The following is a 17,500-nucleotide window of genomic DNA, read 5'->3' as shown; positions in this document are numbered from 1 at the left end:
TTCACTCTCTCCACCTGTCCTCTCATCTTTCTCTCCTCCTTCACTCTCTCCACCTGTCCTCTCATCTTTCTCTCCTCCTTCACTCTCTCCACCTGTCCTCTCATCTTTCTCTCCTCCTTCACCTCTACACCTGTCCTCTCATCTTTCTCTCCTCCTTCACCTCTCCACCTGTCCTCTCATCTTTCTCTCCTCCTTCACCTCTCCACCTGTCCTCTCATCTTTCTCTCCTCCTTCACCTCTCCACCTGTCCTCTCATCTTTCTCTCCTCCTTCACCTCTCCACCTGTCCTCTCATCTTTCTCTCCTCCTTCACCTCTCCACCTGTCCTCTCATCTTTCTCTCCTCCTTCACCTCTCCACCTGTCCTCTCATCTTTCCTCCCTCCTTCACCTCTCCACCTGTCCTCTCATCTTTCCTCCCTCCTTCACCTCTCCACCTGTCCTCTCATCTTTCTCTCCTCCTTCACTCTCTCCACCTGTCCTCTCATCTTTCTCTCCTTCACCTCTCCACCTGTCCTCTCATCTTTCTCTCCTTCACCTCTCCACCTGTCCTCTCATCTTTCTCTCCTTCACCTCTACACCTGTCCTCTCATCTCTCTCCCCTCCTTCACCTCTCCACCTGTCCTCTCATCTCTCTCCCCTCCTTCACCTCTCCACCTGTCCTCTCATCTTTCCTCCCTCCTTCACCTCTCCACCTGTCCTCTCATCTTTCCTCCCTCCTTCACCTCTCCACCTGTCCTCTCATCTTTCCCTCCTCATCAGTGATGTCATCAGTAACACACATGCTGCATGGCATATAATTTGCGCTTGTTAAAATTATATAGGCAGCATTTTATGTATATTTGATCCTTTTTTTCTTGCTTCAAGTTATATTATACAGTATATTTGTTCCATTTGTGTTTTTATTTATTTATTTATTATAAAAAATGTGTTGAAAGAATGTGTGTGTGTGTATGTGTAAAGAACATGTAACATGTTTGTAAAGAATATTGGCCCATATATCGATATTGGATGGAATCTTTTTAATCCCTAATATCGGCATCGCCCCCAAAAATGCTATCGGTCGGTCCCTTCCTCTTCCCTGCCATGCAGTCCCTCTCCACTCATCTTCCTTTCATTCAGTCTCTCTTAACAAACAACAACCTAGCTTTCCCACCAGGGTAGTCAGGGCAACAGGGCACCCGCACCCCCTCCCAATCCATCCACAACTCAATCCCACCACCACCAGCCAACAAAAAAGACAGGAGAAAGGAAAACAGAGTTGGGTCCCTGCATCCAGTTTGACTTTGCTGCAGACACCAATAGACCAATAGTTCAGAATGCCATGACATCACTGTCTGCCTTGTTGCCATGGTGCTGCGGCACTAAATCAAACTCCGCAAAACACAGCTGATGATCCCCCACAGTGTCAGACAGGGAAAGAGAGGGGCTGTGTCATTGTTACTGAATGATGTTGAATGCGTCTGTTGATGATCTCATAGCTGCGTAATTAAAAGAAAAATTACAATTGAATGTTATGATGTGTGGAGAGATTCATTGCCGTCAAATGTTGCTAGTGTTGCGCTTGGCGCACTCACAAAGAGACGAGCCAAAACACAACAGAACAAGACGGGCCCTCCATGTTTCAGCATGCACTTGCCTCGCATTCAAGCTCTTCATTTATGTGGTTCTGAAAAGAAGATGTCCAACCAGAGTGGAGAAGAAAAGGTTGGGCTTCAAAAGTTAAAAACACATCCTAAGTTTTAGCGAATGAAAGCGAGAATTCAAATTCTATTTGTCATCTTAGAAAAATCACACCCAGGTGAGAAGTAAGCAGTGCAGACATATTGTCTTTCCCTACAGGACACCAGTTTGGAGAGAAAGATGCTGGGAGTCGAATGCTTTGCATGTGATGTCCATAGTGGAGGAAGACCTGTGAGATGTGTCGTGCAGCAGAGTTTTTCCTTTCAGACAGATGTGGCTCTCACCACAGCCACTAACGAGAGGACGCCATCACACTCTCAACAAGAGCTCAGGATTTGTTGGGTCTTTATCACAGCACATACATAGAAGGCATCCTCCTCCTCCTCCTCCTCCTCGGACCCACAGGTGCTTTCTCTCTCAAGGTCCCAACTGCTCCACACAAACGTCCTAAATCAAACTAAGGACCATGCTGGTGGTGGCCGGGGACCTCCTGGGCGTGTGGTGGTACGTTCACCAGGAGAAGCAATGCAAGCTGCAGAGGCAGCGTGTGGAGTGGGAGGTATTGTGTGGAGCAGCTGGAGCAGGTCACCCTGGGTCAGGGCAACTTCAGCCTGCTGGACCACACGGGTCGGCCCAGGACCAAGAAGGAGGACCTCCTGGGACCTCCCTCAAGATGAGCACTGTGGTAGCCGCTCTGGACCTCGAGCCGGCCCTGCCGCCCATCCAGCCCGTCTTTGTGACGACATGGCGGCGCTGGCCAAGTACGTCAAGGACTTCCACCACCGGCTGATCGGGCTGACGGGCACCGCAGAGCCGGTGGCAGAGCAGGTGAAGCATGCGGGATGGGACTACACAGGGTGTACGCCAGCCCAGGCCCTAAAGACGACGACGGGGACTACATAATTGATCAACCCGGACGGCCTGTTCTTGGACTATTAAAACCGGATGAAGAATGAGGAACAGATCACAGAGAGCATCAGGAACCACATGAAAGTCTGAAGCTATGAGGGAGCAGGCCACCTTCCAACCAGATTACGCAACATGCTCTCACCACACTAATATAATAGGCCCAAAAAAAGTGTGCACATGGCGCATCCTCTCCAGAGTCTCTCCACCCTAGAAATGAGTGTGAAATGTCTAGTTATTTATACTTCATGTAAATTAATTCTGACAAGACGGTGACTCTTTACTTCCTGGATTTGATTTAAACAGGATGGTGGGGGCGGAACATAATGCAGTGGGGGATCATGCAAAAGTCTCTAAACCAATGGAATATAAGTCATGAAGAGAAAGGCAAATTAATTTGATGGAAGGTGGGTGAAGATGTGGGCTTGTTCCAAAAAATCGGATGGTTTTATTTTTTTTAGGTAGGTAGGTAGGTAGGTAGGTAAGTACTTTATTAATCCGTGAGGAAATTCAGGTATTCAGTATAGCAGCTCGCAGGCCAAAGACAAAATGAGACATGACATAGCACAAAAACCAACAAACATGACAAAACAGAACAATGTAGCCAGTACAAGACAGTAACATGACAGGTAGGTTTCAAGTTAAAGATTAAGAAGAGCCAATTCAAAGATTAAAAGAAAGATTTAAAAGTTACCACAATACTAAGATACAAGATACAATTGAACGATAACTAAAATACTAAAAAATACTAGTTGTCCAAAATTGCACAGTGCCCATATCTAGTCAGATCAAATTGCACAATGCCCGTACCTAGACCACAGCAGCGTCTGAGTAGCACTCAGACCCCCCTACTGTCACTACTGGTCTGGCGGGCCCCAGCCCGCATGTCCCCATCGCCCATGAGGCACACAGTCTCACCTTATAGTCCTGCTGCGTGCCGACGATCTCCTGCCATCAACAGACTTATTAAACAGCCTGATGGCCGTGGGGACGAAGGATTTCCTGTGTCGCTCTGTCCGTGAGCGCAGGGAGATAAGCCGCCCGCTGCGGCCGCTGCTCTGAACCTCCAGGATGTGGTGAAGAGGGTGAGTGTCGTTGTCCATGATAGCCAACAGCCTGCTCATCGTGCACCTCTCCACCACAGTCCCCAGAGGGTCCAGGCTCCTCCCCAGCACCGAGCCAGCCCTCCTGACCAGCTTGTCTAAACGCCTGGCGTCTCTGTCCGTGATGCTGCCACCCCAGCAGACAGCAGCATAGAAAAGGGCGCTAGCCACCACCGACTGATAGAACATGTGCAGCATCTCCACACAGACGTCGAAGGACCTGAGCCTCCGCAAGAAAAACAGCCGGCTCTGGCCCTTCTTGTAGATCGCATCCACATTAGCGGACCAGTCTAACTTGTTGTCCAGGTGCACACCCAAATACTTATAGGTCTGCACCACCTCAATGTTGCTGCCCCGTATGCAGATCGGTTCCACAGGAGGCTTTGTCCTGCGAAAGTCCACGATTAGCTCCTTGGTCTTAGTGGTGTTCAGGAGGAGGCCGTTCCGCTCACTCCAGTCGCAAAAGGCGCCCACCAGGTCCCTGTACTCCGCCTCCTGCCCCCCCCGCACACACGCCACGATGGCTGTGTCATCAGAGTATTTCTGGACGTGGCAGAACTCAGAGTTGTACTGAAAGTCTGCTGTGTACAGGGAGAACAGGTAGGGAGCAAAGACAGTCCCCTGAGGAGCCCCTGTGCTGCTCACCACCGTCTCCGAAACGCAGTTCCCCAGCCGGACGAACTGCGGACGTCCCGTCAGGTAGTCTATGATCCACACGATGAAGAGGGGAGCCACCCCCATCTTCATCATCTTCTCTCTCAGCAAGAGTGGTTGGATGGTATTAAATGCACTTGAGAAGTCAAAGAACATGATCCTCACATGACTCCCCGGCTCTTCCAGGTAGGGGTGGGTTCGATGTAACATGTAGAGGACAGCGTCGTCCACTCCCATACACTCCTGGTACCCGAACTGCAGGGGGTCATGGGCATGTTGGGTCTGCGGTCTCAGTCGGCGGAGAAGCAGTCTCTCCAGCGTCTTCATGATGTGAGACGTGAGGGCCACCGGTCTGTAGTCATTGAGCTCGGCCGGCCGCCCCGCCTTGGGAACCGGCACGAGACAAGATGTTTTCCACAAGACCGGGACCCTCCCCGTCTGCAGGCTGTCATTGTACAGGCTCTGAAGCGGCTCCGCCAGTTGGTCAGCGCAGGTCTTCAGCAGACCAGGGCACACCCCGTCTGGACCAGCTGCTTTCCCCGGACACAGTCTCTTCAGCTCCGCCCGCACTTCCTCCACTGTGAAGGTGGAGGGGGCAGCCGGCAGAAGAGGGGGGTCAGCCGCTGTGTCGGGGCTGCAGGGGACGAGGGTGGGTGGGGCAATAGGGGCAGAAGCAGGACAGTCTCTGGTGGGTTCCGAGTCAAACCTGTTGTAGAACACGTTGAACTCGTTGGCCCTGTCGAGATCTCCCGCCGTCGCCGGGCTGTTGTTCTGCTTATAGCCCGTGATGGTCTTCATTCCCCTCCACACCTCTCTGGTGTTGTTGTGCTGCAGCTTCCTCTCCACCTTCTCCTTGTAATCCTTTTTGGCCTGCTTCAGGCTCCTCTTCAGCTCCTTCTGCACCTGCTTACGCTTTTCCTGGTCACCATCCCTGTAGGCTACCTTTTTCTGGTTAAGGAGCCTCTTGATGTCACTGGTGATCCAGGGTTTATTGTTAGCGAAGCAACGGACGGTCCTTGATGGTGCGATAGCGTCCCTGCAGAAGGTGATATAGCTGGAGAGGCAGTCCGCCCTCCTGTCAATGTCAGTGACCCCACTGTTCCCCTCTGTGTCCTGCAGTACCTCCCAATCAGTACATTCAAAACATGCCTGGAGAGTCTCCTTGGCCTCAGGTGTCCATCTCCTGAATGTACGAGTGGCCACAGGCTGCCTCTGGACGCAGGGCTTGTAGGTGGATTGAAGAAAAATCAGATTGTGATCCGATTTTCCCAGTGGTGGGAGAGCTGTGGCTGAGTACGCATCCTTAATGTTAGCATACAATAAATCCAAAGTCCTATTTTCCCTCGTCGGGCAATCGACATACTGCTTGAAGCCAGTGAGTGTCGCAGCGAGGCTAATGTTGTTAAAATCTCCTGATATAAGTACCAGAGCTTCAGGGTGTTGTGTCTGGACCCTTGCAACAGTCTCGTGAATGACGTCACACGCTATTGCCGGAAGAGCTCGCGGGTGCGTGTAAATCAAGATGGCGACCACGTGAGATATCTCCCGGGGGACATAGAATGGTCTTAGTCCGACCACCAGAATCTCCGCGTCCTGGCAGCAGATCCTCTCCTTTACTGTAATGTGTCCTGGGTGACACCACCTTTGATTTACATACAGTGATAGACCACCGCCCTTGGATTTACCGCTCCCAGCGTCTCTGTCCGCCCTGACCATGGAGAACCCAGAAATGTTCACGCAGCTATCGGGAATACCTTCGTGTAGCCAGCTTTCTGTGAAGCACAACAGACTCGCCTCACGGTAGGTCCTGTCACTCTTCACAAGCGCCTCCAGTTCATCCACTTTATTGGATAGGGAGTTGACGTTCCCCATGACAATCGATGGTAAGAAAGGCTTAAATCTCCATCTGTTAGCATGTAGCTTAGCTCTCTGTTTAGAAACGTACACTTACGCCTACACTATTGGTGCAGCATGAGGTCGCCACCAAAGAGTGTTTTCAGGAAGCAAACGGGGACCTTAAGAGGTGACCCTCATCTGCAGCTCAGGCTGCGTGTGAGAGCATCAGTCCTCCCTCTTGGCATGAGGCAGCTGTGTGGGAGCTGATCTGGAGGCAGTGGAAACAACAGCACAACAGAGAACACTGTGTCTCACTATCTCCCAGGACGGCGAGCCTCAGCACTTTGCAACCCAAGCATGGCAACAGCATCCAGATAGGTGCGTCATTTCCATCTCTGTCAAAGTACAGCCAGACTTTCAATGCGTTTGAGTGCCAAGGGCCGCTTTCAGAGATGATATATTTACTGATGCATGCAACCGCTACTTTCAACGCCTATCGTATCTTTGAGATCCTCTCTGGCACAGAGATACATGCAAACGCCTGTGCCCAAATGTTCACTTGGATGTGTGTGTGTGCAAAACTCTATCTGTCTGTGAGATATCATGCTGTTGCTCAGACAGCCCTTCATAGAGAGCCCCAGGGATGACGATTTTTTGTAGTCAGAACGCGGAAGTCCCAGACTTCCAGGTTCTTCACTGTTTCTGCCTATGGGATTTTTGAATGGGTTTTTGGCGCGATGCTTCAAATAAGGTCTCTGGGCAACGCAAGCTTAATCAAACACGAACCAGTGTTCAGCCGGATAATCTTCACACATGAGGACCACTTTCATGAGTTTTGAAGCGTAAATGCGAGCCCTAGAAGTAAAAAGCTCGTGCTAAGCTAATCCAGAACTACACACAGTGTTGCATAGGCTTCCCCGTCACGTCACCACTCAACCTGGACTGTTGTTGATGTGTGCGCTGCTGTGCACTGATTACCCCGGGCTGAACCAGGTGAGGGAAAGAGAATTTACGTGTTCCTCCTTTGAAGTGATGACGTTATTGACGTATAATATCCCCGTCGACTCAACAGTGTAGTCTCATTTAGCCGGTTGCTAGCTAGCCGCCCTTTTAACGGCACGCAAAAGCTTAAAAACTCATAAAAGTGGTCCTCATGTGTGAAGATTATCCTACTGAACACTGGTTCGCGTTTGATTAAGCTTGCGTTGCCCAGAGACCTTATTAGAAGTATCGCGCCAAAAACCCATTCAAAAATCCCATAGGCGAAAACAGTGAAGAACCAGGAAGTGTTAGCATCGATGTTTTCGGGACTCGTTCCTGGGGCTCTCTATAGTGCCTCAGTGGAGCTTGGTGCTTCACACACCAAGTCACACCGCGTTCCTCCCCGTGCCAATGTTTGGAGAAACACAAAGATCCAGCTGTTTTCAGACAGCTATCTGACACACCCTTGGAAATATCTCTAGTGTCATGGGCCAGTGGTTAGATTAAATGAGCAATCCACCACCTTAGTCCAACTTCTATATTTCATAGCATATGAAAAATGTATCTGGCTCGACAAAGACAAGAGTCAAGCGTTTCCAGCAGAGCATCTAAGTGCCTTTATCGTGGACAGCAAGGGGGAACAATAACGTATTTGTTGTGTTGTAGTAGGCAACAAAAGGGGTTTTCCACTGGAAACAATGTGCTGGGGACATTTGGATTAAGGTCAACTACTGTGAGGCAGTGTCATGAACAAAAGGAGGACTTGATCAAAAGGTCAGGTGGTGTGAGGAGGACCGACGATGGGACACCTTCAGGGTTATTGTGTGGAACGCTCTCTCTATCTACTGTAACACTGATGTTACTCAAATTAAAAAGAAAATGAAAAAAGAAAAGAAAAGGCAAATTGTGAATCAGCGCTACTATGCCACCAACTCCTGACACACATTACTTACCCACCTATTTCATCTTCTGTAGGGCAATTACAACTCACACATATAACACCCTGTCAATTTGTGGTCTTATAACCAACAGCTTGCATGCTCAGGAACAGACACACACACACACACACACACACACACACACACACACACGCACACTCATATTACCTTGTGCCGTCATGTCTCATCATGCCTGAGACCTACTATTACCTTCATCCTCGAGCCCAGATGAGTCTAAACAGTGTTTAAGGGAGCACTAAGCAGTGGTTTAGTGATTACTGCTCAACTCATTCTCGAAGTTCTTCTAAACATGGGAACCCCCATACAGTATATAACAGCCATTATATAAATCCATCATTATCATCTACCAACCTGCCACCCACACAGGCTCACACAAGCAGCCAGGCACGCTGAGGCCACCACTACACTACTTTGCAGATGGCACAACTGAACCTACATAGGGTGATACACGTCACAATAGCGGATCCCTATCGGTTTCCAGCAGTTCAATGATCACTCACTGAATCTCCATATCGCATATGAAAAATCTCAAGAGTTTTTCTTTTGATGCCCTCAGTCCCCTGTCTTTCCCAAGTCTCAACATCCTGTAAACACCCCCGTGCTCCTTGGGAAATCAGTGGAAATCTATCTAACAGACAGCGACTGCAGAGAAGGAGAAAGAGACAGACAGAGAGAGAGAGAGAGAGAGAAACAGAGAGACAGAGACAGAAGAGAGAGAGAGAGAGAGTGTGTTGTTCTGGGCATTGGTCCAGTGGAAGTGCCCTTTGACTTTCCTTTGATAGCGCTATTTAAATCATCTATCGATCAAACACGTCTTGTTATCATTCAGCTTGATAACAACACAGTGTGAGGCCTTTGAAGCTTCATCCTGAGCAGCTAGAGGAAACCAGCCAGACTGCTGCTTCTCTTTCTATGGGATTCCAGAGTCAGATGATGAGGGGCTTTCATGACAATGTAGAAAGGCTATGAGAACCTTTAGAGGCCATTTACACCTGGCACTAACATGCGTTTTTCTGTGATCAGATTGCAATCGGATAGTGCTTGTCCACTTGAAAGTACAGGTGTGAAGGCCCCCAAGACACATTGAGGATGGATTGCGATCTGATCAGCCAAACCACCTCCGGAGATGGTCAGGGATGCGTTGTGACCGCATTGAACACAAGTGTAAATGCAATGCGTCCTCTCAAACCACGCTGTTTTTTCTGCCGCTCTACTCTATGGAGCTTGCCTGAACAGATCACAATCGGATCTCAATGTGGACACTGAAGACACATATTAATACCAGGTGTAAATACAATCAGGTTAATGTGGTCAAGCAGCACTATCCGATACGATTACAATCTGATCACAGAAAACGCCAGGTGTAAATGGTCTCTTACTTACTCACATAGATGAGGATTACACAACAGCTCACAGCTAGCATTTAGCTGCCATCAGATTGTAATTAAGCAACTAGACAACAGCAGAGCAGAGTCCATGCAAGGAAGCTCAGAGAGTAGTGCTTTGATCGATAATGGTTGTTTAGCTTTACATACAAGGGCGCTGACTCCGCGCCACACTGTACACACAAGCATGTGCATCCACACACACACACACACACACACACACACACACACACAGCAGCACCCTTCGTTTCACCTTCCTCCCTCCCATCCTCTCTCCACCCACAGGTGTGTTCCATCTCACGCGTAACTTTAGACCCAGGAACCCTTTAGGTGTCTGTTAATCATGCATGAGCCTGTGGAAACTGTGGCAGGTAGCAGCAACACAAACACCCCAGGCCCACACGCTGAAATAAACGCTCCTCCATTTATCAGCACAGGAGATCAGAGGCCTTGATCCAAACAGAGAGCTGGAGCACATACTATGTTGCTAGTGTACTGCAATGAGGACCACTAAGATGTATTACTTCCAGTTGCCGAAAGCTGTAAAATAATAATAATAATAATAATAATAATAATAATAATAATAATAATAATAATAATAATAATAATAATAATAATAATAATAATAATAATAATAAATAAAAATCTAAGAGAGAATTCATTAGGATAAGGATAGAAATAAGTTATTGATTTACAGTCAAGTGTCCAGCAAATGAGTGGGAAGTGCACCCGGCTCCAAACACTGAAAATAAGCTTGAATGACATATTGTATTATACTGGTTCCTCTCAAAGGATTGTTTGTCAGATCATTATTTCTGCCTCCTGACAGCTACAAGAGAACAATTCAGGCTGGAGCATCAAGATAGTATTTGTGGACTAGACTGTCAGTGTGTCACATCATGTGATGTGGACTAGACTGTCAGTCTGTCACATCATGTGATGTGGACTAGACTGCCAGTGTGTCACATCATGTGATGTGGACTAGACTGTCAGTGTGTCACATTATGTGATGTGGACTAGACTGTCAGTGTGTCACATCATGTGATGTGGACTAGACTGTCAGTGTGTCACATTATGTGATGTGGACTAGACTGTCAGTGTGTCACATCATGTGATGTGGACTAGACTGTCAGTGTGTCACATCATGTGATGTGGACTAGACTGTCAGTGTGTCACATCATGTGATGTGGACTAGACTGTCAGTGTGTCACATCATGTGATGTGGACTAGACTGTCAGTGTGTCACATCATGTGATGTGGACTAGACTGTCAATGTGTCACATCATGTGATGTGGACTAGACTGTCAGTGTGTCACATCATGTGATGTGGACTAGAATGTCAGTGTGTCACATCATGTGATGTGGCACATGCAGTAAAAAGTGGAACATTTCGACAAAGAACAAAGTGTTAACTGAGGTCAAAATGAAGCAAAACTGCTGAACTATGTCAAAGCAATATTCCCGGAATATGAGTCAAAACCTGCAAGTGAAACTGTACATGTTGTTGTCAGTTTGGTGGCAGAGGTCTGACACTCCTTGGCAGCCACCCGTCTGCAGCAAAGAGTCAAGAGTGTAGGATGTACGTCATTTCACAGGAAATTCAACTAAACGTCTCCGGAAATTCTTGCCGTCAAATCACTGAGGAGCTGTCTCTGCCTGGTACTGTACAAAAGAGATGTGATTTGAACAAATCTGGGCCAGTGAAAGAGATTAAAACACCCTATATACAGTAACAAGATTCAACTGTGCTAATCCTATTTTGTAGAGCTAGACATTTGGAGATTATAACCTGCAATGGGATCAAGTGACACTTCCATTTTGCTAAGCTGCACACACTTTGCACAGAAATGACAGCTGCCCATCAACTCACAACTAAACCAAATGAAACTGACAAATGAACACGTCTGTCAAAGAGGCAGAGCTAGCAGATCGCAAATGTGTTAAGATAAAGTTGACAAACTGCTGGGCCCAATATAGTCATGCAGGGTTTCATTTTCACACTCACAGTTGTAAATTAAGTAGCTCTAGAAACTACTGCTGGATGGCATCACATTTGGTGCACTGTCCAAAATCATAGGAATAGCATAATGTATGTTAATTCACGTGTGGTTCAGTGGTCGTAGATGTCTGTGTTTAAAAAGCTTCATGACTAAAGCTGCTGACTTGGACTGGAGGAGAGGAGAGACTGGCTCCGGCTAAACGAATGACTCTGTTACTACAAATTAAAGGAGATATTTACTTTATGCGTCACTGGCTGACTGTAATAATCCCCACAGGAGAACACCCAAACGCTAACACAAACAAACACAGCTCCAACGAGCAGACTGCCAAAGAGAAGTTGGAGAAGGTGTGTTTGGCAGCGTTCAAAGTCACCAGGGCCCACAGATGTCAGGATAGCATACAGCCCACACCCAGCTGTGATGAATAGGGGTCAAGCTCCCACACAGCTCAATAAGAATTCCCATCTGATACTGTTGTGTTTTGCAGGACTGGAGCAACAGTTTTTTTTTTCTTAACTGACTTAAGTTATCAACTGACTCAGCTGTGTCTCCCCTTCTCTTACATGCTTGACTGACCTGGTGCAGCACTCTACTTGATTGGACACGTGTACTGTACTGTAGCAACACAGGCTGCTTGGACATATCACTGAGTGGAAAAAGTGTTTTGCATTTACACGCTACCCGGGTGGAAACGGTGTGTGAGACGCCTTTGTTAATCAGCATTTGTGGCAGAACAAACCACTGGCTGAGCTACTTTATGAGCAGTGGGGAAACGTCTGACCCCAGGTGGCACTTTCACTAAATATAACCTGAAACTTTACTTTGCAGAACTGAATGTACTGTATGAGATGAGGTCATGTACATGAAATACACTTAAGCAATATAGCACGAGAGCAAGTGTGTTGTGGAGAATATATCCCGCTGATAAGCTGTTGCCGAGTGGGATAACAGCTTATCAGCGGGATATATTCCACAACACCACGCAGCTCGAGTGCTATATTGCTTTTATAAAACGGTTTCCAAGTATAATAATATAATAATAATAATACTATAAGTCCGACTGGCATTGTATTCTGATAGAGTCAGTTGAAACACTACTGTAAGGCGGGACCTCTAGCAAGAAGATAGACGTGCGGGTGATTTGATTGGATCGTTCTGGAGACTGAAGTCGACATTGGCCAATCCTGGCGCTTGCTGAGAAGCTGAGAGCGTTTTGCAAAGCCCGACACCAGAGCCGTATGCCGACACCAAGTAACGTTACGTCTTATTTAGAAATGCGGGGTTAAGAGTGAGGGCGTGCGCGAGAGGGGTTAAGACATTAGCCCGTGTCTATTCTTGTACAAAACATCATTTTCTGCGAAGTATTAGTAAAGTTATAAGCGAAGATCGATTCACAAGGATCTGACAGCTGTCTCCGCCATTTGTTTTTTTTTAAACCAAAGGCTTTTAGTAAGAGAGTTGCCATGGCAACCAATAACCGAGTCCAATAACCCATGGCCATGGGTTATTGGACTCGGTTATTGGATTTATACAATGGCTGTGAACCAATCAGATTGCTTGATTTGAGAGAGCCGTTTTATAAAAGCTAATAACTGTCAGCAAACTGGCTTGACACGAAAAAATCGATTTGTGCAAGCCAGGCTGTCCTTACAGTAAGCACCTATTTGAATAATTGATGTGGGGTGTAAATGGATGAACACTTGACTTCTGCTGCTGAGCAGAATGAGAAGCATTTCCTGTCGAGAGTATTGTTCAACGTCCTCCGGAACATGCTCTCTCTCTCTCTCTCTCTCTCTCTCTCTCTCTCTCTCTCTCTCTCTCGCTCTCTCTCTGAGCACACACAAACAGAAGCCACATGCAGGCACGCAGAGACAGTGCTGATTTCCAGCCTGTGTGTGAGGGACTTTGTAGTCCTCCGTGGTCTGGGACCTATGTGTGAGGGACTTTGTAGTCCTCCGTGGTCTGGTAGAGTGAGGAGGAAGGAGGAGAGACCTCCGAGGCTGTGCGTGTTGAATAGAGAGGTCTGAATGAGGGATGCATTGAGATTGCCCCTCTATTCTTCAGAGGCTTCCCACAAAGGGCCTGTTTCCCATTCACGACACAAGGTCATTAGATAATACACACGGGGACCTCAAGGCCGCACAGTGGGGGTGGGGCCGCTCCACCAAACAGCCCTCCGCCCCTCTCACTTCCAAACTTCTCAACCCCCCCTGACTCACTTTAACAGCCACTGCAGGACGCATACGTTCAGATACAAATATACAAAACTTGCATGCACACATGTCACCTTTACACACACAGGCAGACACACACATGCATGTGTGTGCCTTCCCAACACCTCAATGGTATGACGGTGGGAATAATGACATCATTATACCTCCTCCCCCGCTCTCTCTCTCTATTCAGTCACACCAGTGTTATTTAGCCTTTTAAAGGGGGTTTAATGCTCTCTCTCTCTTTCTCTCTCTCTCTCGTATTCTTTCTCTCATAAGTACAAGCAAGCACCCCCGTGTGTGTGTGTGTGTGTGTGTGTGTGTGTGTGTGTGTGTGTGTGTGTGTGTGTGTGTGTGTGTGTGTGTGTGTGTGCGCACACGAGTGTGATTGTTTGACAGGCAGTGTGGCAGAGACACAGTCCAGAGCTGTTGTTCATTGAGACCTGGGTTAGGGTCTCAGTGAGGTCTCCAATGAGAAACTGCTGCTGGATCGGTGAAGTATTGCAACGAAGGTGTGTTGTCCCTAAACACTGCTGCATTCAGACATTTTCAAAGAAACAGAGCATATTCTGCCTGTATGGGGAAATCCAATCAACCGCATTCATGAAGATCTGTCAAAGTTTCACTCAGCATTCTGCATCTCTGTTGCTCAGGTCTGTATACTTTGTAAGCATGTTACAGAGAGCCAGGAAAGAGGGAGGAGGAAGGTGGGCGGACGAGGCAGAGTAAACCTGATGCAGAGAGAGAGAGAGAGAGATGTGAGCAGAGGAAGATGAAACGGAGATAATCAGAATGAAACCTCTACTTCCACGCGAGCACGCATGTAGGCCTGCGCCTTGGCCCGTACTGCTCTAGGCTAAGGCTATAAGTTGTAATTTGCAATAACTTTGGTGATAGGCTAGTCTGTCATCAATGGGAGTGGACACGTGCAAGAGAGTGGTCATAGTGTCCTTAATTCTCCCCAGACTAGCCGCGAGCTGAAAATACCACACACACACACACACACACACACACACACACACACACAGAGGTAGAGAGAGAGAGAGAGAGAGAGAGAGAGAGAGAGAGAGAGAGAGAGAGAGAGAGAGAGAGAGAGATGGATAGACAGAGTTGGAGACAGATGTTGTTTGGACAGGATGGACAAGTCACCATAGTGATGGTCCAGCCAATCATTGTGACAAGTGGGATGAACAAGCAAAGTATCAGGTTGTCAGGTTACACGAGACGACACGGTCTCACAAATACACAGCAGATACCAATGATTTCACGTATAGGTGTCAAAATCAAGAGTGCAAAGTGTAGTCAAGATAGTATTCTAAAATGGAAAATAGGTAGTTCCTCCTGTAAAACTAATTTTGGCTTGCTTTTACTTGAATTGTAGTGTGTATTTTGACTTTGTATTCTTGCAATTATGCTGCACATTTGCCCTTTAGCTTTAGCATAATGTGTATATTGAGCCTAGTAGTAGGCTAGTAGTAAACCCTACTTGACTACTACTAGGTTAGCAGACTACTACTAGGGCCTACTAGTAGTAGTCGTCAAGATGATGGCAGGAGGACTGCGGGCTGTCAAGGTAAATAGCCTCTCCCTGAAAGACAACCCCTCTCTCAAAGATCAGCTCATCAGCAGAAACCCGAGCCTGCACACAAAGAATGAAGCAGCAGAGCTCCCGGGGGAGAATAGCCGAGTCTTTGAGCGGCAGGCCGGTGTGCGTCCAGCGGGCCGCCGGCCAGGTGCTGCGCGCCCTGAGTCTTGGCCACACAGGTACCCCGCACATGGCGTGCGTCGGACAGCCAGCCAAATAGGAAGTGTGCCAAATACATCTCTGTCTGTGGCACTGTAAAAGCTACCAAGCTATCTGTGCCATCTGAATTTGCCACTGCTGAACCTGTAGGCCGCCTAAATCCTGTTTGCGTGCTGCCCCATGGCTGACCACCTTAGTATTGCGTTCCACTCATTGGCTTAATTAAAAGCAAGCCAGTTACACAACAGGCGCTCTGTCTGGTTATGAATAAATGAGTAGACCACGACTCATCCAGCAAAACGGAATGGAAAACGTTTGCTAAAGTTTCTGTTTACACTTGTGTTGTGTGGTGTTCACTGTTCAATAATCAATAGCCTAATTGCATTGCGTAACTGGATATGAATCTGTTACGTCGATGGAGACAATAGCCTGACAGTTCAACAGTAGGCAGAAGTAGGGTAGTTTTGCAGAAGAACATAAAAAGTTACCAGTTGGTGGAGGAGCGGGGGTTGACGATGTCCTCTTTGGCTGTGAGCAGCGACAGGCTGTAGGTATCAAGGTTGACCGCTTGCATGGTCATGATGGCAAAAGTTTTCCAGACCACTCACGGAGATTCTCTCTTCACGTCCACACGGACTATCCGCTGCAAACGGCCACACCGACACACTGAGGGGCGTTCACGGCCGCAAGTTCATGCAGTGCGAGTTGAAGTTTCCAATCGGAGCGATCCGTGCAGGCGCTGCGCACTCACAGCGTGGAGGAGACTGGGGACTGCGCAGCAGACTGTGCAGCGAGATGGAATAAGTTTTCACCCAAAGCCCCACCTCCCGTTGAGAGGGCGGAAAGCATAATGACTTCACTAGCTGCTGGGTCACTCAGGAAGAAAACCGTTCACCATGCAACATTATAGGCTACAATAAAGATCTGTTCTATGCATCCTCGTCCTAACAGCAGTCCTCATCAAATTACTTGTAGTTTGTTTATTTATTTATTTATTTATTTATTTATTTATTTATTTATTTATTTATTTATTTATTTATTTATTTATTTATCTATTTATTTATATATTTGTGTGTTTGTTTGTTTGTGTGTTTGTTTGTTTTGCACCACCTCTGTTGTTGTTATGGTATAATAATCCAAGAAAATGATTAATTTAATTAATTATAATGATGGTGTCTGAGGTGGGTTGCTTATTCTCATTCCCAAAACATAAAATACTGATGTTTGTCAGGACACATTGCAGTCACTTTATAATGAATGAGTGAAAGGGGTACCTTTCACTCAGGGAAGGAGGCTCAGAGCTAGCCTGGGTAAACCCAGCCCCCAGTGACCTGCTCTCAGGCTCACCCTGCTTACAGTCACAAGGTAGTGACTGGGAACTGAGAGAGCAGGTCACGTGGGGGCTGGGTTTACCTAGGCTAGTTCAGAGCTAGCCTGGTAAACAAGCCCGTCACGTGAACCACATTTCATTTGGTTCTGCGTGACCAAATGAAATGTGAGTTCACGTGACGGGCTGGTTTACCAGGCTAGCTCAGAGCACCAACCCGCCACGAGCTCCAGCTAGCCTAGCCGTGAGTCCAGCCCCTGCAGGTCCCGAGGGCAAGGCCAGATTAGCACCCCCAGGGGCCCCTGGGCACTTAAGCTCCCAGGGCCCCCCCCCTCCCCCCTGCCCATATGGTAGATCAGGCCATGCCCGGGGGACCTGCTCGTCCGGCCCGGTCGCGTGACACCGTTTCCTGGTTGAAAACTGTATCACGTTTCCTTGTTTAGGCAAGTAAAACAACTTTGTTGGATTTAGGCAAGTAAAACAACTTGCTTAATTTTATGGTTATAGTTTGGATAGGGGTTAAAAACTGGATATAGCGGGGGGGAAATGGACAAAAGCAGGGACACGGTGTGAGTCGAGCCGGCTCCCTCATGATAACAAAGTTGAAAGACAGACACGCTAGTCTGACATGCACCTTTGGGCAGCAGCACCGACAATACTTCAACTTATGTTGCTATCAATACGTTCAAGACCGCCTGTCTCGCCTGCAACA

At 47.7% G+C, this 17,500-nt stretch overlaps 1 protein-coding gene and 1 pseudogene across 2 annotated transcripts in view; one reads left to right on the top strand and one right to left on the bottom strand.

The window, feature by feature from the left end:
- The window catches only part of LOC310783739 (protein SCO2 homolog, mitochondrial pseudogene), a 3,616-nt pseudogene extending 937 nt beyond the window's left edge, over positions 1-2,679 (top strand). Inside the window, exon 2 of the transcript in view lies at positions 2,198-2,679. The product of the transcript in view is annotated as a protein SCO2 homolog, mitochondrial pseudogene (transcript). The remainder of the gene's footprint in view (positions 1-2,197) is intronic.
- The window catches only part of LOC310783182 (uncharacterized protein), a 54,417-nt gene extending 38,198 nt beyond the window's left edge, over positions 1-16,219 (bottom strand). The window contains exon 1 of the mRNA XM_083643979.1: positions 15,950-16,219. Coding sequence (XP_083500105.1) covers positions 15,950-16,041 — 92 coding nt within the window. The 5' untranslated portion in view covers positions 16,042-16,219. The remainder of the gene's footprint in view (positions 1-15,949) is intronic.
- Positions 16,220-17,500: the final 1,281 nt, after the last annotated feature.

Source organism: Poromitra crassiceps, assembly GCF_964638095.1.
Source record: "Poromitra crassiceps genome assembly, chromosome: 10".
Classification (NCBI taxonomy): Eukaryota; Metazoa; Chordata; class Actinopteri; order Beryciformes; family Melamphaidae; genus Poromitra; species Poromitra crassiceps.
This window is presented reverse-complemented; position numbering and strand designations above follow the sequence as displayed.